Source organism: Pterocles gutturalis, unplaced genomic scaffold, assembly GCF_000699245.1.
Source record: "Pterocles gutturalis isolate BGI_N339 unplaced genomic scaffold, ASM69924v1 scaffold20886, whole genome shotgun sequence".
Lineage (NCBI taxonomy): Eukaryota > Metazoa > Chordata > Aves > Pterocliformes > Pteroclidae > Pterocles > Pterocles gutturalis.
This window is the reverse complement of record NW_010100892.1, coordinates 10,323-30,952: the sequence shown is the minus strand read 5'-3', so window position 1 is coordinate 30,952 and position 20,630 is coordinate 10,323. Positions and strand designations below refer to the sequence as shown.

Sequence of the window (20,630 nt, the reverse complement as noted above, 5' to 3'; positions counted from 1 at the left end):
TTGTATGAGGTCAAGTCTTAAAAAGAATAATCTTCAAATATGTGTAACCGCAACACACCAGTTACTTGTCACTGTCATGTTTCTTGCCATCACATTATCCCTGACTCACATCTCAAGGCTTCTGGATGCATATAGCATATATGTTAGAAATATTTCTCAAGCTACACTTGTCTTCAAAGCAGTATGATGTTGTTGGTAGAGAGGGGAGGGGTCTTAAAAACCAATATTACTAAATGAGGTAGTTGGTGTGGAAAAATTGGGATGAGGGGCATGTAAGGTAGTTTGCACATCTGAGAACAAAACGGTGTGGGTGAGCACATCAGAGAAGAAAATGTGCTTGAGCACAGCAACTTGAGACAACTTTTTGCAGAGGTGAGAGTGTATTAATAGTAGAGCAGAATAGAAAATTCTGCATTTCCTGCAGGACTTCTAACTTGCTCTTACTCTACTTTTTACTGTACTATTATTTGCTATTATTGTATTGAAAAGTGAAACTTTTTCAGTGCAATTTTGGATATCAGAGGAAGTTGCTTTGATTTTATTTTTTTGTGTTGTTTTAATACTATTTTTTTTTTCCAAATCTTACTCTGTTTTCCTTAGATTCAGAAAAATCTTCACTTTAGTGATAACACTTTCACCACTTTTTGTTTTATGCCTGCCTAGATTTGTGTTAATCTGCACCTACGCACTTAGTCTGTTACCTAGTTTAAGTAAGGATTGGTTATTCTGCGTTCTTCTTGAATAACACAATGATTTATTTATTTTTATTTTTTATTCCTATATTGCAAATGTAACAAGATGCATTTTTGTATAAATGCATCTACCAGACGGTTTCTAAACTGTTTTTGCGTCATTCATTCCACCCCCTTTCCCCTGCCACCAGTCAGTTGCTGATAGCATTGCCGAGATTTCCTTTTTAGCTAGAACTTATGCTAAGATGGTGTGAAATTACTGTGCTTTCTGAAGCATGCCTGTTTTTTCATCTTCTGACATCTCAGGTCACTCTGCTGTCCCACCTGAATATTTCTAGGTAAACATGCCTTTTGGAACAATTTTCTCTAAGAAATCTGTTGCTCAGAACACTATAGAGTACTGCAGCTCGGAGGTGAATAAATACAACTAGTGCTCTCTGCTATAGAGTTTTATTTTTTTCAAGAGAATAAATAATTTATCACAGCTTGTTTAATTCAGCCATCTGAAAGATGGCAGTATCTATTGCAAACTTGTAAGAAATATTTTGAACCTTTCCTTAGAGTTTTTTCCTCCAAACGTAGGGCAACTTAAGTAAATAAATAAAATTCTGGAATGCATTTACTGGTTATTAAGCAGCTGATGCTATTCTTGTCTTGTTACCTTATCCATATGTTGAGTTGCAGCATTTTTTTTTTTTTTAGCTTGAACATGCTTTTGTAGCTTCAGTGTGTTTTCATACTTTTGAATCTAGCATAGTTGAAGCAGCATAGAAGGAATTTTCCTAATAACATGCGTCTTACTGGAAGTTAATTGAAAGAGGGAACAACAGATACTAACAATTTATCTGTGCATCCCCTTGGGATTTTTATGCTTGCCTTCAGAAAGAAGTGTCTGTATCTTAAAAGGGAGCAATATTTGACTTGTCCTCTGGAAATGTGATTCTTTCATGGCAAACCTATCCTATATCTCTGTATGAGAACGGAGACATGCTCTGATGCTATCTTGTGGTATAACAAGCTTACTGTTGAACACAAATACAGCCTTTGGCTCTGGAAACTCCTGCGCTGCTGCTCTTTTGTAAGGGGAGGGCCCACATAATAGGAGATGTACATGCAGTGGTTCTTGCACTTTTCCAAAAGTATCTCCTACTGGCAGCTGCTGAAGACTGGATTGACCTTTTGTACCTTTAAAACAGCTGTATTTTTGTGATCTTAACAGATCTTTGTTTTTCTTCTAACTGTTAACATATTTCTTTGGACAAAAATTCAGACGTGAAAATAAATAGAAGTATGTGTATAACAAGTATATGGATAACTTGTCTCTTTAAACTATGTGGTAACTAGTTTCATGGGTGTACTACATGATGTGCAAAAATTGACACTCTGAAATTCAGAATTTTTGAGAAATCTTCTCAGTTTGCTGTATGAAGCTGATACCTTAAGTGAGCTTAAAAACATTATTTATTGAAAGCCCTTATCATGGTTTAAGGCTACCTGGCAACTAAGCACTGTGTAGTTGCTTGCATTCTCCTCCCCCCCCATAACTTCCCCAGTGGGATGGGGAGGAGAACCGCCAGAACAAAAGGCAAAACCTCAAGGACAGGGAGGGATCACTCAGTATTTATGGTCACGGGCAAGAAACAGACTCGACTTGGGGGAAACACACAACAGTTTAGTTTGTTAACAATAAAAAACAGAGTAGGATAGTGAGAAAGAGAACCACATCTTAAAAAGGCACCTTCCTGTAGCGGCGGGAAGGTACACCCCTCCCTTCTTCCTGGGCTCAAAGGCTTTGCTGCTGATTTCTCTACCTTCCCTCTGCCAGCAACACACGGGGATGGGGAATGGGGGTTGTGGTCAGTTCTTCACAGGTTGTTTCTGCCACTTTTTCTTCCTCGGGCATGTTCTTCCCCTGCTCCAGCATGGGGTCCCTCCCACGGGAGACAGTCCTTCATGAACTTCTCCAACCTGAGTCCTGCCTATGGGCCGCAGCCCATCACTAACTGCTCCAGCGTGGGTCCCTCACACAGAGTCACGGGCTCCTTCGGGTGCATCCACCTGCTCTGGTGTGAGGTTCTCCAGGGGCTACAGGTGGATCTCTGCTCCACCGTTAACCTCCACGGGCTTCAGGGCAAGCTCTGCTCTGGCTCCATGGGCTGCAGGGGCACAGTCTTCCCTACAGGCTGCAGGGGAATCTCTGCTCCAGCACCTCCTCCCTCTCCTTCACTGACCTTGATGTCTGCATAGTTGTTTCTCTCACACCCCACTCCTCTCTGCTTCTCACACCCCACTCCTTTCTGCTTCTCGTTCTTTTGCTGGCTTCTGAAGAGCTCCCAGCTCTCGGGCAGGGGCTGTGCTGGGTTGGCCAGGCCAGGGTTACAGCGGAAGCTGGGTGGAGTGGCTGGGCCAGACCCTGCTCAGGGCCGCACTACCCGCCGCCTCTTAAATATGTCGTTCGCAGAGGTGCTAATGGGCTTGGCCTTTGCTAGAGACGGGTCCGACTTGGAGCCAGGGAAGCTTCCAGCAGCTCCTCACAGGAGCCACCCCTGTAGCCTCTGCACCACTACCAAAACCCACCACACAAGCCCAAACCAGTCATATCATGCACTGTAAAGATGAGCCTTATCCACCTACTGATCCATTCGATAGCCTGTCACAAAGAGTAACAAAAGGCACAGAGGTCCTTCCGACTGCTTAGCTTAGACAATTTCTGACTCCTTTTGCCTATATTCTTAGTGAATTCTGTGTAGTAGTTTTAACATTAAGCACATCTTACTATAAGGTGAGACTTAACATCAGAATCTTCTTTTCAAGCTTTTTATCCCTCCTGTAGTGTTGTTAGTGGAGTGCTAACACGCGGCATGCTGGGGTGAAGCATCACACTCTGGGGAGGTGACATCCAGCCAAACCTCCTCAGAGCTGGGTGCAGCCGCTGGTGACACCTCTGCTGGCCAAGGGCACCAAGGGCTCCTTTTGTGGCACAGGGACATTGTTGGGGTTCTAATATCGTGTCCTCTAGTAGGTGACGATTTTTAAATGAACAGATAAGCCTCGATATGGCATTGGTTTCCAAAAACTTATTTAGAGCAAGTGGTTGTTCATGTCACTAAAATATTTAAAATTGCTTTAAAAGCACACATATTCTAGGGAAACTATTCCTGAAAGTATCTGCACATCAAACCTGTATTAATATTGACATGGTTACTAACTGAATTTGAAATAAATATAACAAGCTTTAACTAACAGTCTTTCCTTTTACTGTGAAAAATTTGCTTTTGGGGGAGCACATAATTAGCTTTAGGTATCTATTAATAATGAATATACTTTTTAAATTATTGCTTTTTGGTTTTATGGTTTTATTTAAGCATGCTAAGCTAAGCCTCTGTATTTTTTGTTTTTTAGATTTGACACAGTTGAAGGCATGTAAGTGGTCATTTAAATTTTTCCAAAAAACTTAAAGACAAAAATTTTATAAACACAAAAAGGATTTCACTGTTTAATGCTTCAAATTTAAAACAGTTTCCTGTTATCCTGCTCTTGGCATTGTTTTTTTTCCATAGAAGTTTTTTTTTGTTGTTCTAAAGCTGTGCTAGTGTAAACTTTAGGAATTCATAAATACTTTCAGTGACAAATAACTCCGTAAAAATCCGTCCTCTTAAGAAACATTTTGGCTAAGCCTTGAGACAAATTTGGTCAAATTTCAACAATGCTTAGAAGTGCATAAATAATGAAATTCCCCCAGTTTCTATCCATAGCTTCATAATTTTTATGTAGATGCTTATAAAGAATAAGCAGAATTGTCATCCTTACCTATAAATTTGCAACTCTTCATTGGATTGGGAAATCAGTTACTTTAATCTCTTCTGACCATAGATTTATCTTATTACTGGCTCGCAGAGGTTCCACTTTGCAGATATCTGAAATAATTGTTAATTTTTACAGATTAACTTGGAGGGCTGTTTTAACATACATCCTGTTAAATCAGTTAAATGTTTTAAATCTTTGTTTAGTGGTTTGGGGTTTTTTTCCTTCAACTCTTTTTTGTTCAGGTCTCTCTTACAGTTTTATCCTGAAATACAGGTTGATGTGCTTTTACCTATGTCACATACTTAAGACCTAACAAAACCAGTTGTGACCTATGTTGTAAAGCTCTCAGATGTAAATGCTCGCTTGTTAGTTTATCAAATTTTCTGTGCACACTGATTTTTACCACTTTCCCAAATACAGCTTGTATGATGTCCCCATTAGATTATTAAGTTGTCAAATAGGACAGTTCTGCTCCCCTCTCAAGTCTGTACAAACGGCAGCTATGATTCCTCAGTATTCATATCTACTGCCTAGGTTAATTTTTGAAGAGCAGATACATTTGAGAACTTTACACTTTTAAAATGTAACAACAAGAAATCAGTCTTGTTTTGACAGCTGGTTATCTTCCACAAGTACTGCTACTCACCTCTTCTTTCATTTTCTTCTTATTTTTGTGTATTATTGGACTTTACCTCTGTTTAACCATTTTTTTTCTTGACCAAAGTTGCTGGCAGTTGGCCTTTTGAAGGGCTAAAGTAGACATTAGACTGAGGATCAGTTTCAGCTCCATATATTATACAGCATTTCACTCACCAATTCAAGCTTTGCAACTATTAGTTCAAATTCAATTTAATTATTTTTTTTTAATGGAAATGCCATATTCTTCCTCCTAGCCTCCCACCAATTACCACCTTTAAAATACTGGTATTTGAGGAAAAAGCTCATATGACATTGATTACTTTCACTATGTGATCAGTTGGTGAAAATGGGCAAGCAGGAGGAATAAAATGAGCTATTAATAGTCAAACCAGATCTTCAATGTGTTTGGTATATAACCTCCCTTCCTTTGAGAACGAGCGGCAAATTCTGAATCAAAATAGATGTTGCTAATAATGTTTCAGTCATCACTGAAAGTTAGTCAATTCTCCTCTCTTTGTAGAATGCTTTTTCTGCATTATTTGAATCAGGAGTTTTTTGTTTTGTCTTTAAGAACTGAAAACAAAAAATATGATTTTTTTATAGGATTTAGGCTTACCACATTTGTTTTACAATTTGCTAGTCTGAGTGACTTTTGCATACATTACAGTAGATATCCTTTGCTGGTTGATTGTAACAGTTCCAATTGTATTCAGTTCTTCATTTTTATCAACACAATAGTTAAAACTTTGTCATTTTAAGGCGCACATACTCAAAACTGAAACAAGAGGCCCGTGATTTGTTTTGATTGCTCTTTGTTGAACAGCAGAAAAGTCTTACAAGACTGTACGTAGCAATCATCACTAGATCAAAATCATCCTGGTTTATTGGATATTTAATGTCAAACTTGCTATTTAAAACCTGGATCACCATAACATTGATAGCAGGCTTATACAGCTTTAAAAGTTCAGTAGAATCCAGGAAAATAGTTACCATAAAGCATATAGAAGAATTAAAAGTAATATACATTATTTTTGTCCATTAAGTTTATAAATAGCTTTCTAAAGGCAAATCTTCCAGCTAACACTTCCAGGAAATACTGATGTTCAGTTGCCTGAACTTTTATTTTTCTTCCAAAGTTGCTATCTCTTCAGAAGTATGACCACAGCGTCCAACACAGTTATAATGTTAACTTACTCTTGGGCTCCTGTTGAACAGTGAAGATTTAGAGAGCAAATGGGGCTTTTGTCTGCAACGCTCTTAAAATTTTTATGATGTCCATTAATTTTTGTATATATTGGAACGGGAAAGAAAAAGATGCCTGATGATCACTTGGAAGATGCTAATTTTTTTTCTTGTGACTTTGATTTCCTGTCTTGCCATGACCACATTCTACTGAAGATAGAAAGTCAAGTGTTTGTCTTAATGTAAATCTAGTGTAAATCAGTTGCTGGGGAGGAAGAGATATTGTGTGAAATGTCTTTTTGAAGAGAGCTTAACTAAACAGTTAATACAATAACACAGATTGAATTTAAGCTAGCAGTGCATACAGCAATGTTATTTATCTTAATGCTTCAGCTTTTTTATCTTGTTTTTTTTTACAGATGCCCTAATGTAGCAGACAGCAAAAAAAGTTTTTATTAGCTAACTTCTTCTTCTGGATTTATGGCAGGAGCCCGTTGGCACAGATGGAGGAGGAAAGGAGGGAGCATGTAGCCAAAATGAAAAAAATGGAAATGGAAATGGAACAGGTGTTTGAGATGAAAGTCAAAGAAAAAGTTCAGAAACTGAAGGACTCTGAAGCTGAGGTAATAAAAATGTCTTAAACCCCAATATGCTTGAGGCTGAACAAATGTTGAGATGGCACTTTTTGCCAAGGCTTTGCTCCATAACCTCTGTCTAGGAATTGATTCCATAGTTAAATTTTATGTTTAAAGACAACTCAGGTATTCTTTCTGAGCTTGTTGTCTTTGCTGAAATGGTATAAGCCCAAACTTAAAATGTAGCACATGCATTCTCTTTTTATTTTTACAGTCACAGTATGTTAAAATACTCCTTAACTTTCTTACTTTACTCACCCTTTTTCTCCCTCTTCTGTGGAATATTTTATGCCTGTTTTCTTCCATGTGCTTTAAAAAGTTTGTGAGATTTTGTGGTTTACATAAGCTAATGTAGTGATGATAACTTGCTTTGCTATTAAAAAAAAACACTTCAGGAATTGGATATAATGTCTGTAATAGATCATCTAAATTAGAATTGCTAGACTAAGAAAGAGTCGGGGATATGTTGCTGTCAGTGTTTTGATGTCATTTGAACATACATAAGTTTTACGGATATTTACTTGTAACTTCTGTCATCTCCAGGTGAAGTCCTCACAGTGAAACTGTGTTTTACGGGCTTCAAGCAGCTCTCGAAGTGATCTTTTTAAGAGACTATTATAGAATTAGATTTAAGTAAAAGTTAATTTTAAGTTTTGAGAAGGCAGCTTCTCACAAGAAGCCTAATAGAGAAGTTCAGACCTGTGAAAGTTCCTGAAGAAAGTTTGGCTTGAAAGAGAGGAAACTTGGAAGGGTAGTTGAAATGCTTGGCAGCCTAGGCATTGTAAGGAGCCAAGGCGTACTGGATCAGAGGAAAAAAGTATATCAATCTGGATATTTTTTTTTTCTTTCAGAGAAGCAAATAGGTAAGGCTATAAACGCTTAGATACACCAGTCAGCAATGTGAGGATTCACTTTCCATGACAGTGTCTCCATTCTCACATACAACATATTTGATTTTCAGTCTGTCCCACAAACTTCAGGAGAGGCTTCTTATACTGCTCTGGCAGTCTGGACAATTCACTTCAATAATGCTAATAATAATTCATTTAACTAGTGAATAAACTAGTCCACTTAATAAAAAAGTAGATCCTTAATATAGTTAATACTGCTGGATGAAATAAATTTTTGAGGTTTTTTCCCCACACAAAGTGAAAGCTGCTGCTAATTTATTCATTACTGATACACAAATGCTCTGCAATTTGCTTTTTAACACTTGCATCAAATATCAAAGTATTCTTGAATTTCCTTTTGTCTGCCACATGTGGCTGCTTACAACTCCTGTTTGTAAATTGGGCAGCACTTGGGGTGTTTTCTGTTAACTGTGAAATGAGGCTATGGGATTAATACCCCTTTTGTTTCTGTTATTTGCAATACCTATAACCTTAGAGTTTTTCATCTAAGAGTTGCTCTCTCTGAAGAGAAAATAAATACTATATTTTCTTGCCTTAGTATAGTTGCTGATGTTTGTTCCTACAGCTCCAAAAGTTGCTGTTTTTCTGCGGTTACTGACTCTGTTCATAAATTTTTCTATAGCTGCAGCGACGCCATGAGCAAATGAAAAAGAATTTGGAGGCACAACACAAAGAATTAGAGGAAAAGCGTCGCCAGTTTGAGGATGAGAAAGCAAACTGGGAAGCTCAGCAACGTATTTTGGAACAACAGAATTCTTCCAGGTAAATTGGAGTCTTGTCCTGTGGTTCACAGTAAAGGTTTTGTAGCTTTCTGCTAAAAGGCAATTTCTGTGGTAATGACAGTCAATGGTAGTTGACCACTAAGGAAGTGTCTCTCCAAAGCCAAGAAAGATCTTGAACTGCTTTTAGTTATAAATGAGCATATATCAGAAATATTGGGAAGATTATTAGCTTCTAAAGCAGATTTTACTCTGGAAAAAAACTGTAATCGTACATAACTAGATCTCTTTAAAAAAATCTTGTTTGTGTTTGAAAGCTAGATTGCATCAGACTTCTGAGGAATGAAGAGTTAAAGTTTTGAGAATGAAAGTGTTTAATTCTCCCAGTCCTTGGAAGGGGCAATCTAGTGATAAATTGACGTTGCTTGACTTCATGTAGTACAAGTACTGTGTACATAATAAATTCCATACATCGTACTGTAATCAGTAAAGCCTTATAAAATGCGTATTTTAAAAGATGTACATTAATCTTTTTTTTAAACAAGAGCATGTATGCATTATTTAACATACTTTTTTTTAATATCATTTTAGGACCTTGGAAAAGAATAAGAAGAAAGGGAAGATATTTTAAATGCATCATTCTGACCACCAGTTATGTATTAGTTGCCAATATGCCAGCCTGGACATCAGTGTTTGTTGGATCCGTTTGACCAATTTTGCACCAGTTGTATCCATAGTAATGGATTTAACAGCATGACAAATTTTTGTTAATTTTGATGGAGAATGAGATGCCTTGAATTGTCTAGGGTGTTGTGTACTTGGAAAAATAACTGCTCTAAGTACCTTTTTTTTCCTTTTTTTTTTAAAAAAAAAAAAAATGTCATTTTAATGCAAAGGAAAACATTTTACTGTTGTACAATCATGTTCTGGTGGTTTGACAGTTTACAGGATATTAAAAAAAAATGCAAGGACTCTAGACAGTCTTTAGTGAGGATAAATTGCCATAAAATCATGCAAACAATGCTTCTTTATTATTATAATACAAGAATTCCATTCAGTGCAGTATATACAATAATGTAATTTAGTCTAACACAGTTGACCCTATTTTTGACACTTCCATTGTTTAAAAGTACACATGGAAAAAACAAAAGTTGTAGGCTTACAGTGCACCTAAGCTTTTTATAACAACCCTTTTATGTTTTGGATTCTTTAAATATATACTATTCTCATTTAGTAACTTCTTTAGCCAGAAGGATCTCATTACTGCTTCATTTTTTTGTAATAACATTTAATTTAGATATTTTTCCATATATTGGCCCTCCTAAATAGAATATAGCTTCTTTCATATGGTAGGAACCAGTGAGTAAAACTTTCCTTTAACTCCCTTTTTACATTTTATGGTAAGTAGCAGGAAAACGCATTTATAGGTCATTTCTAGGCAAAATTGTGGAGTTAACTACCAACCTGTTTCTACCTGTGTGCAGTCTTTTCTTTATTTTACTAGAAATGGGAATATGGCCTCAAGAAAAACATCACCATTTCGCATTTAGCTGTATTCATATACTGCATTTCTGTATTTTTGTTTGTATTGTAAAAAGTCACATAATAAACAATGTTGTGATGTAATATGCTGCTGTGTCAGAAATTTTAAAAGAGTTAAAACAGCCAAGTATGCCTTTGGGAAACCTTTGAGCCTTCTGTGTGCCATCTGGACTGGATTGACCCACGTCTTTGATTTGCCCAAGGATTAGTTTAAGGTATAGAGACTTGCCTGTGCATTGTGGAGTTGTTACAAAATCCAGTTTCCCTGGCTGTGCTCTGAATTGGCAAAACAAAAGGGCTGCCTTGCCCAGGAGAGGGCACCAGCTCTCCACATGGCTGTTCATTTTTCTTTTACATGTGGCATGCTTATCAGAAATACCATTTATTCAGATAGAGCTTCCCAATGAGGTGAAGATGGTTTCAGTAGCCTGTATAAAGGCCTCCTTGTAACTAATTTCAAATATTCCACTTGTCTCTCTTCAGAGAAGACACTGATTGTCAGTAAGGGGACAAGGCTTTCCCTTTGAAGTAAACAGAGTTGCAAAGTTTCATCTTTTCATACATCAAGGAGAATGAACGCTGCCAGCATCTGCCCCCCACTCCCTCAGGTTTCACTTTAACTCAATAAATTGAATAATATAAAGAAAAGGCAGAAGTTACTGTGTAGGACAGAAGCTGCAGATTCCAAATTGCTTTTAGGACTCATCAAAACTCAGCATACACTGTCTGTGGACATGCTAGCACTTCGGCATTACCATTTGCTCTGAAATAGAGATTTAATTTATCAGGAAACTTGTTTTAATCATTCTTGTCTTCTTTCTCCCCATTCATATTCTCTGTCCTCACACACACTCAGGATAATCAGAAGTTAAAGTTCTTGTTAGATCTTTTGTATGAGGGCACGTAGATATTCTATAATGTAGCATTTGTATTTGAATTAAAATGTAGAGCATATAGAAATGAAGTGTTCTGAGTTCTCTTCTGACATGCATCCTTGTCCTTTTGGGAAAACTTTTGTCACCTCTTAACTTTTCCTAAATGCTTTGGCTTTTTATGGTAAGTTTGGGCTGCACCAGAAGAGTACAAATTTGCCAAAAATCAGAATTCTTTTTCAGGCATTCTGCACTCTCTTGTTAGGGGGGGGGAATTTTTTTAGTTAAAAAAAAAAAAAAGTTTGCTGCTCTGTTTTCATCCTGTGTTCTGATGAGTATCTTGCTCTGCCAGGTGGCTGGTGGGTTTGGTGGCCAGCCATCACCACAGCCTGCTGCTGCCACCAGCATCTGCTGTGTCACTCTTCCTGCAATGAGCTGCTCATACCAATGCCTTCAGGAACCGGAGCTGCCTGGGGGATGCCCACAGGAGCAGGAGAGGATGCGGGAGGGCATCTGGGACTATAGGGGTGCCCGCAGCTGCACTGTGGGACCTGCAAGGGGACTGGGATGCTGGGCAGTGCTGCTGCAGGTGCAAATAATCCCTGTGTGCTGTATCCTGTTTTTGTCTAATGAGCTTTTAAGAGTGGGTGACCAAGGGACCAGATTTTTCAAGCAATATAATGAAAAAAAACTAATGCTGATCCATATAGGAAAACGAGTAGAAATCTATTCATTGCCCCCAGAATATGGTTCTCTTTCTGTAATACATTACTTCTGGGCTGTCCTCTGGAGAGGTCTCCAAGGCAGCCAAAGTTTATCAAGATTATTGAGGGGTAAGAGGAATCCCTTTTCTGCTCTCAAGAGCTTCTCATTTAGCTACCTGGAAAATAATTGGCTCCTCTCCTTTGGGAGCTGCTGAATCACTTCTCTCCAGACTTGACTCATCCATGTGGTTCTCACAAGGCAAGTGTGATGGTGAAGTTTTGGAATCTTTGCTGATTTGAATTTAATTTGTGCCTGAGGAGACGTTGTTAAAGTTCGGAAACTATATGATACCGCTGCTGTTTTCCCAGCAAAAAACAGCCCTGGTCTCTGGGTTTGGCAAAGATTACCTGGAGCAGTATGAGAGCCCCAGCGGACCACTGGTTCCTCGCTAGGACAGCTTAAAGTCACCTAAATGGTAGAGTTTTTGAGTTTTACATGTGGAAAACAGAAATTCTGGTCTCCCTGCAGAAGCAAAAATATTTTTCTTGTCGGGGATGGAAGCAGGGGCCACCTTGGTGGCTGTGTCCTGCCACCTGGTATGGCGTGAGCTCCTCTCCTTCCCTCTCTGCTGCTGCTTTGGTGGTTTTAGACCCTGCATGGAGCTGATTCAACTCCCAGAAAACTAACCAAGAAAAGAAGGACCAGCATGATTCCATCCTGTGTGGAGACCTTACAGAAAGTAACCAGAACATAGGTTCAGACAGGGAAGCAGTGGCAGCTGAGTACTGGCCCAGGCTCTTCTGAAGGCTTTGCAGGTGATGTTTGCTGGCTGTGGCAGCCCCCCTCAGCTGCAAATCCGTTTACAGGGAAGAAACTCCAGAGAAAGGAGTGTTCTGCGGTCCATTCTGTTTGCCAGGGGTATGGTTGAGGAGTTGCTGACAGCTGGGTTACAAGTGTGAAAAACAAGCTGTTAGTCCCTGGAACATGCAGTAATACCCTCCTCTGCCTCCCCACCCCACAGCCAGGCTTACTGGGCTACAAAACACTTTAAAACTCCACATATGACCCAAACCCCAGGAAATCTGATGTCTGCCCATATTTAAGCAGCAGGTGGCAACATCCTCTGCCTTATGAAATTCAGCTTATGGGTTCGCCAAGGGCTTATTTTTCCTTCTCTCAGAGGAGGAGAAACTTCAGGCTCTGTTTGCAGCCTCTGCTTCGGGTGAAGAAGATGAGCTGCTGTGTAGAACGGTGCCAAACGTACAGAGTGAGGTTGAGCTCTGAAAAATAAAGAAAAATATTCCATTAAAAATATATTCTGTAAAGTCATCTTGTTTGGGTCATAAGTGGATTATGTTGAGGGCCAGAGGTAAGATCACATTGTTTTAAACACAGAGGAACTAATAAAAGAAGGGAGCTTCTTACAGAGAAAGAAGCAGCCAGAAAATTATGTCAGATCACAAAATATTGGTACAACAAAAGATCGTTTCTGTAGCTGTGCAGACAGTCAATGCTAGCCCAGAAATTCCTGGAAATTGTGGAAGAGACACACAGGACACTGATTTAAACGTTACTAAAATATTTCTGTCTGTAAAGAGAGATGGTCAACAGTGGATGCCTGAAAACCTGGGGGAGGAGGTCAGTTTATTAAGTCATGCAGAGATCATATAAGTAGTAGGGTTCATTGAGGGCCTTGGCAAGAGGCGTGCTTCCACTTTCTATTCCATCTTCTTCTCTTGTCTTGGTAGTTGTTCTGGCATGTGATCCATATTACTCTTCGACAAGTTTTCCATTAGCCTCAAACTCTTTAACACCTGCTCTTACCTTTAACATGTTCTTCCTAAAAGCAGAAAAGGCAAAACCCTGAACCAAACTGGTTTGAAATCCACAGCCACGGGTGAGAGCATCACAAAATGAAGGGACCACCTGAGGGTGTTGCTGTGTCCCTCTGTGTGCTGAAAAGAAATAAAAACCATGCAGAAAATGTAATTGCCTTATGAGGGCATCCCGTGTTTTGGAAACAAGGGATTTTAACGCTGATGAAAGTGTTAATTGAGACCGATCTCTCCAAAACAGCAAGTTGCTCTGTATGGCTTTATTTCTGCGAGCTTATGTGGAGATACTGTATGCTTATATACGGCATATAAAAAGCTGTCCCTGGTTTTGCAGATGAACGAGGAACATGCCTCCGCAGCTGGTGTCCCCGCTGGTGATGTCCTCATCCTGGGTTTCCTGAGCTCCTGGGGTAGCTCGAAGCCTTTTGGGATAATTGCCTCATTACCGGCAGTTTCTCCCGGTTTCTTGGGGAAGGTTTGTTCGCGTTCACCGCTGTGATTCCTCCCACGCTGCTGCAATGCCCCATAGGTGATCAACCCTGCAGCCACCCCAGGGAAGGGCAATGTCCTCTGGGGACGCATGGGATGGGTGACCCTGCAGCGGGATGGGTGACTGCAGGCTCCCTCCTCTCCGGCCCCTGGAGGAGCCCCCGCACCCCATGGCTGCAGGGAGAGCCCAGATATTCAGACCCGTCAGCATCCCTGAGCCGCATCTGGGATATTTCAATCCCAGCATTTGAGCGGCACTTTGTGCCTAATCCCCGCGGAAAGGCAGCGGCATTGCCAGATGTTCCAACTCCACTGACCTAATTCGGGATCTGGGGTGCCTGCCATCCCTGACACATCTCCCGGGGGCGTCCTTGGCTTCAGGACCCCTCAGAGCACCTTGTCCCCAGGCGCTGCTGTGCCCATTGTGTCTGCACAGGGCAGCACAGCCCAAATTTTCAGAGGGGAGCATCTCACAGGCGGTGTCAGCTGTGCCCTGGCCCTGACTGAGCACCAGAGGACAGGCACACGACTTGGTTTTCGGCATGCTGAGCCAGTTTGCTCAGCGACAGCATGCTGGGGTTTAATTGAGGGCTGCTTTCCCAGAGGAGGGGTTTTTGTCAGGGATATTAACTCCCTGCTTGTTCAGGCTGAGTGCTTATGTCTTAAAAATAGAGATATCCCTACAAATATAGCCCGAAGGCTGAAGGGTTCCTTGGTATTCAGCAAAATACGTCATTGCCCTCACGCCAAACACTATCCTTCCCACCACGGCCTTCTTGCCTTTGTCCAAAAGAGAGTCAGGAGGTCACATCCTTTTCTTCAGATGGCCATCACTCCATCAAAGCAGAGTTTGGGCTCACTGAAACCTGCAGGGATTTCACGCAAGTTAGATTCATTGTTTTTTGGTAAACATCCCCAAATCTCCATCCCCATCTGCCCGTGAGAGGCAGCGAGCCAAAGCGAGCACTGGCTCTGGGAGATGCTCGTGTGCTCGCCCTCGGTCACCAGTGGCAGCTGGGGCTGCTCCATGAGGATGCTCTCTCCAGGCACATGTGGAAAAGCAATCACCAGTGTTGGGCCCTGCTGGGAGGCTATCGTGCTGCATCTTCATTACCATTTAACAGCACATCCTGGTTAATTAGCCCACCTGCTCAGCATCAGGAAAGGGATGGCATTCCCAAGCCTTGGGCATCCCCTTTCCTGATCTGAGCAGGGCAGGGGCTCTGCAAAGCCTGCAGACACGAGAGCTAGCAGGGGGCAGGCCAGGCAGCATCCCACACTTTCTGTCCCACAGCAGAATCATCCCCATGGGCCCAGGTGCTCTTCTCCCAGCACAGACACCCCAGCCCCTTTCTGGGATGGTAGTTGGGAATTACCACTGACCTCCATCAGCTGGGAGCTTAATCACCAGCAGCTGCCAGTTGTGGGGTTAGGTTATATAGGGACCTGAAGGCCCCCACCCAGTTAAGGGGGTTTTAGGGGTTGTTTTAGTGCTGTGGGCATGTTTCTAGTCTGCTTGGCATGCTGGGGGTCTCTGAAGAGATGTTTCAGCACCTGAGAGCAGGGATGGATGGATGGCAGGTAAGCTGTACTGCAGCAAGTTGGGGAGAAAAGGAAAGTTTTAGACCAGAAAGGCTGCTTCTTGTGTTTATTCCATGTAGACTAAATGCTAAAATTTTAGGTGCTTATTTTCCTGCTTTAAATGCTTCTTTGTGAAAGATTTGGGACCTAAGCTGCTGTGTTAAAGCTCCTTAATTTTCTGCCTATGAGAGGGGCTGAAAATAATTGTTCAGAAAGCAGCCTTTGGGGATGGATGGGAGGTTTCTTCATGTGCCAAACCACCTCTAGGAATGCAGTGTGGCTGGAGGAGCGTTTGAAGAGGGTTTGGCAGTGCTCCTGAGCGAGGGGTGTGTGAGAAGCTGCATACCTGGATGCATATTTCTGTGTGGTTGAACTTGGGAAACCACTGGTTCATCTGCCCCAACGACCTGTCCCAGCTGGTTCATGTGGCTGTGCAAAATCCTGGTGGCTTTCTGTCCTCTGGATGCTTCTTTCTTTTCCCCCTCTCTAGTAAACCAGTAGAAGAACACCTCCCATCATAGTTTGAATGGCAAAGAGTAGGTGAGGGTGTCCAGGTGGGATTTGGGGGTGAAAGACATCTGCACCGGTGCTTCCATCTGTGCTCCTTGTCTGGACAGATTGTATAGGTAAGGCATGGCTGTGTCTGCATCCCAAGAATCACACAACACTCATGTAAATCATGGGGTATTCCTGCAGTGTTCAGCTCACAAGATCCTCTTACCAGTTTGAGCCTTTGGAGACAAGCGGTTGTGCTGCTGTTGATGGCCGTGTCCCTTCAGCTGTCAAGGTTTTCATTCACTAGGCTTGGGTAGAACTCCTAGATGCTCGGTTGGGGTGATGGTTTTAAGCTGCTTTTGGAATAGCAACAACTGACAGCTGCTTCTGGTACTGTGCAGAGTCAAAAAAAACCAACCAAAACCCAAACAAACACCAAAACTCTTGCCCAGTCTTCAAGGAGAGCAAAGGGAACAGCAGTTTGTCTTTTATTCCAGCGTTGCAAGGGCAAAGCTCACTGCTGCGGTGGGCGATGCTTGTGTGCCTGCCCTGCTCGCTGGGGGACAAGGGAAAACAAGAGCTGTTTCAGTGGGAGATGCTGGCCAGGTTGGTCCCTTTCCTTCAAGTGGTTTGGGATCATGGTGTGGGAAGTTGGTGCTGATTTGAGGACAAGGGACTTTGCAAGCCCCTGTGCCGAGGTGAGTCACCTCCTGACTGAGTGGGTGATGGAACGAAGTGCACTCAAGCCATCTGGGGGAGGCTGGGATCAAACATTGCCTCAAGTCCAGGGCTCCAGGCGACCTTGCATCTTTTCTTAGGAGCAATAAGAGCAAAACAAGACCCCCTCAAAAAAGTCTTGTTTGGGCAAGAACCGGAGTCTTTCGCCATCTGCCTCTCTCACTGTCTCCTGGCATCTTGTCGCCTCTCTCGCAAGTGAGCTGCACAGACGTTTTTGGGAAAACACGTTTTGTAATTATTTTTTTGGCAAGTGAGACGAGTTCTTTGCTGTTGTCTGAACTTTGTATTTGTTTAAGAAATTTACAGCTGTGTCCCTTAGAGGGGTCATTTGTCCAAACCAAAATAGCTGCAGGGTCAAAGAAGAGCTGTTGTCCCCTCTGCTCTCGCCTCCACCCAGGTATTGGCCGGCTGTGGGTGATGCAAGAAGCTTAGCTTCCACCTGTTTGCTTAATGAGTCAATGAACCCCATATCTCTTCTGACTTCTGGGGCAACCTTTAAATTGAAGGCCGATCTCGCTGGCCTGCCCGTCCCCCTGTCACCTTCTTTGTCTCATCTAGCAACTTGTAAAATCTGGAGGAAATCTCTTTTATCCCATTCTTCTCCAGCCCAGAAATTAAAATTCTGCCAAGTACGTAGGAATACTCGGGATGGGGCTTTTCCTGAGAACGAGGGTGAGGGACCAGGTGAAACATCTGTGAGATGGAAATAGCATCAGGTAGCACAGGGGTGTTTGCTATTTATAAATACATAAATAATTGCTAATATCCTTGAGCACTATTTCTACCTCCTAGAGGCCAGGCAGCTTTAGGAATGCGTGAAGCATCCTGCTGTTTCACCCAAGAAGAGCTGCCTCAGCTCACCAGCATCTCTCAGAGCATTCAGGCAAGTCTTCTGTTTGTTTGCAGTTTATAACTAGCGGAGCCCTGATGATAATGACTTTCTGGGCTTAAAATAAGAGGGAACTAGCTGAAGCTAGAAGGCTGTGCTGGGCTTTGATGGTGTGATACACCTCACTGGCTGGCAAGAGATGCCTCCGGCATGTTGGCAGCCCCTGTGCACCCCAGCCCCTCTGCAGAGCCAGGCTGGATGAGGCTTTGAGCAACCTGGGCTAGTGGGAGGTGTCCCTGCCCATGGCAGGGGGGTTGGAACTCAATGATCTTTAAGGTCCCTTCCAACCCAAACCATTCTCTGATTCTATGGAGCAGCACGGTGGCAGCATCTCTGCAGGTGCCTCTTTGGGGCTGTGTCCCATCTGCAGGGTTATGCCCTGTGTGGTTTTTTTTTAGGTTTCCCACATGGAGTGGCATAAAAGCAGAGGTGTGACTTTGTTACAGATGTGCTAAAACACGGCAGAAGCTGCACAGGCCCCTTTGCTCTCTGGAAGTGCCTTGAGAAGCCTGTGATGGGCAAAGAGAAATTGGGGAGGTGTTGCTGGCTCTCGTGGCATGGCTGCAATGGCATCGGGGGGTACACAGAGCTCCCTGCACTACTGGTGGCAGGGTCAGAGCCTCCAGCATGACTCAGGACTGTGGAAATAGCCCAAACCACAGGCTGGGTGGGAGGTCAGACTGTGCAAGGCAGAAACAATGTGAGCGCTTCATTAAAACCCCCCAGAAAATGTCCCAGATATATATATTTTTTTCCTAGCAAAACTGAAACCCCAATATGCAGAGTGCAACCCCAGCCTGGCACATTGCCCAATGGTGTATTTGTGAGCCTTGAACTGGCAAATGAGCCCTTCTCCTCCAAAGTGTCCTTCCACGCAGGGAAGTGGTCCGGCCAGGCAGCACGTTGCCTGCAGAAAGAGCCCTGCCAGCCTTCCCGCAGCCTCCGCACCACGGACATCTGCCTTCTGGTACGGGGTGCAGAGATGCTGTTGTGCAGATAAAACTGTGTGTCAAGAAAGATCAAAGAAGCTGGAGGTGGAGATTGGTTGTTTGGCAGTAGGTAACTCCAGAAATCATTTGTGGAGCCTGGGGAAGCTTTGTTTTTAGGCAGCAGTGATGATCCCTGGAGGGAAAGATGAAGCTATTTCTTCACCCAGTGTGTATTGCCATCCAGGCTCAGACTTCAAACTTAATTCAGAGTGAATAGGAAATGTAAAAAAACCCTGAGAGGCTCCTTGGCATAAACTCCATCTTGGGTGAGCTCAGAGATGGACTTTTTCCCCTGCTCTGACTTTTTTTTGCACTCCCTGTGGGCAGAACAGCAGCACGCTCAGATTGCATTCTTCCCTCGTCTCTTCAGAGCTGTGTACAAAGTCTGGTTTGTTCTCTTAAGACAAAAGGACAAAGAAACTAAAGTTCCTCAGCCACAGACCATGTACAGTGTCTGTCAAACTCAGCTTTTCCCTGGCTGGTATTTCCAGCACTGGGCTTGGGCTGGTTCGCAAGCCAAACTTCAGTGTAGGCTTTGGTCCTGGAGGACTTTAGCAGTTTCACTTCTCTTCTTGCAGGTGTAAAACTCCAGCTTACCTTCCTGCAAACAGTGTTAGGCCAATACCCAGTAGCTTTGAAACATCCCCACCCCTTTAAAACCGTCTTCACTGTGGGTGTTGTGGTTTTGACCCAGGCTTGCAACAAAACACCACAACAACCGCTCACTCTCCTCCCAAGGATGGGGGAGGGAATTAAAGGGGTAAAGGGAAAAGAGACTTATGGGTTGACATAAGAACAATTTAAGAACTACACTAAAATAAAATTGGAAATAATGATGGCAATACACAAATGAGTGATACACAGTGAACTGCTCACCACCTGATGACCAAGGCTCAGCCTATTCCCAGATAATGATCTCTGAACAGGGAGAGTCATATTTTTAATATGCATTACAGGGACTTTATTCCCTTGCACAGTACATAAAAGTTCTGATCGGGCAGGGCCAGCCCTACTGGATGATCCCCAGGTGTTGACTAACCAGGTGGCTTTAGCTAAATGCATGTCCCAGTTTTTGGAATTTCAGCCCCCCATAGCCTTCAGTGTAGTATTTAGCAGTCCATTGTATTGTTCAGTCTTCCCAGAAGCTGGTGCGTGACAGGGGATAAGGTACACCCACTCAGTGCCGTGTTCCTTGGCCTGTGTGTCTATGAGATTGTTTTGGAAATGAGTCCTGTTGTCTGACTCAATTCTGCCTGGGGTGCCATGCCGCCACAAGACTTGCTTTTTGAGGCCCAGAATAATATTCCAAGTGGTGTCATGGGGCACAGCGTATGTTTCCAACCATGTGAGCATGTAGCACTTACCATGGTGGGTTTGTGGAAGCGTGATGTAATCCATCTGCCATGCCTCCCCATATTTATATTTTAACCAATGCTCCCCAAACCAGAGAGGTTTTAACCATTTGGCTTGCTTGATTGCAGCACAAGTATCACATTCATGGATAACCTGTGCAACAGTGTCCATGGTCAAGTCCACCCCTTGATAATGAGCCCATTTCACTGGGCTTTATTTCATCAGGAGTGATTCATATTGCCCTGCTGCTAGAGCTCCTGTAGGGCTATTCCTCCCTGCCTTGATTTTCATCCAGCATGTTTTTAATGCACTCTTTGAATACCTGGTATCCGTATCAGAAATGCACCTCTGCAATATATAACAGGCTAGTGAAAGAGGGGAGAGGAGGAGGACGGAGGTGTACGAGCACAGATGCCTTTTCAGCATGCACCGGGTGGCTGGCTCTGCTGGAAAGGAACCTGGCAGGTAGTGCTGGGAAGCTGGCGAAATTTCCCCAGCAGGCAGGGAACTGGGAGGATGGCAGGCATTCTTGCATGCCCCAGTTGACATCTGGTACA

At 42.6% G+C, this 20,630-nt stretch overlaps 1 protein-coding gene across 1 annotated transcript in view; it reads left to right on the top strand.

Moving 5' to 3' along the window:
- The window catches only part of SEPT7 (septin 7), a 29,368-nt gene extending 19,157 nt beyond the window's left edge, over positions 1–10,211 (top strand). Inside the window, exons 10-12 of the mRNA XM_010081535.1 lie at positions 6,808–6,943; positions 8,489–8,628; positions 9,177–10,211. Of these exons, the coding sequence (XP_010079837.1) occupies positions 6,808–6,943; positions 8,489–8,628; positions 9,177–9,216 (316 nt within the window). The 3' untranslated portion in view covers positions 9,217–10,211. The remainder of the gene's footprint in view (positions 1–6,807; positions 6,944–8,488; positions 8,629–9,176) is intronic.
- The last annotated feature ends 10,419 nt before the right edge of the window (positions 10,212–20,630 follow it).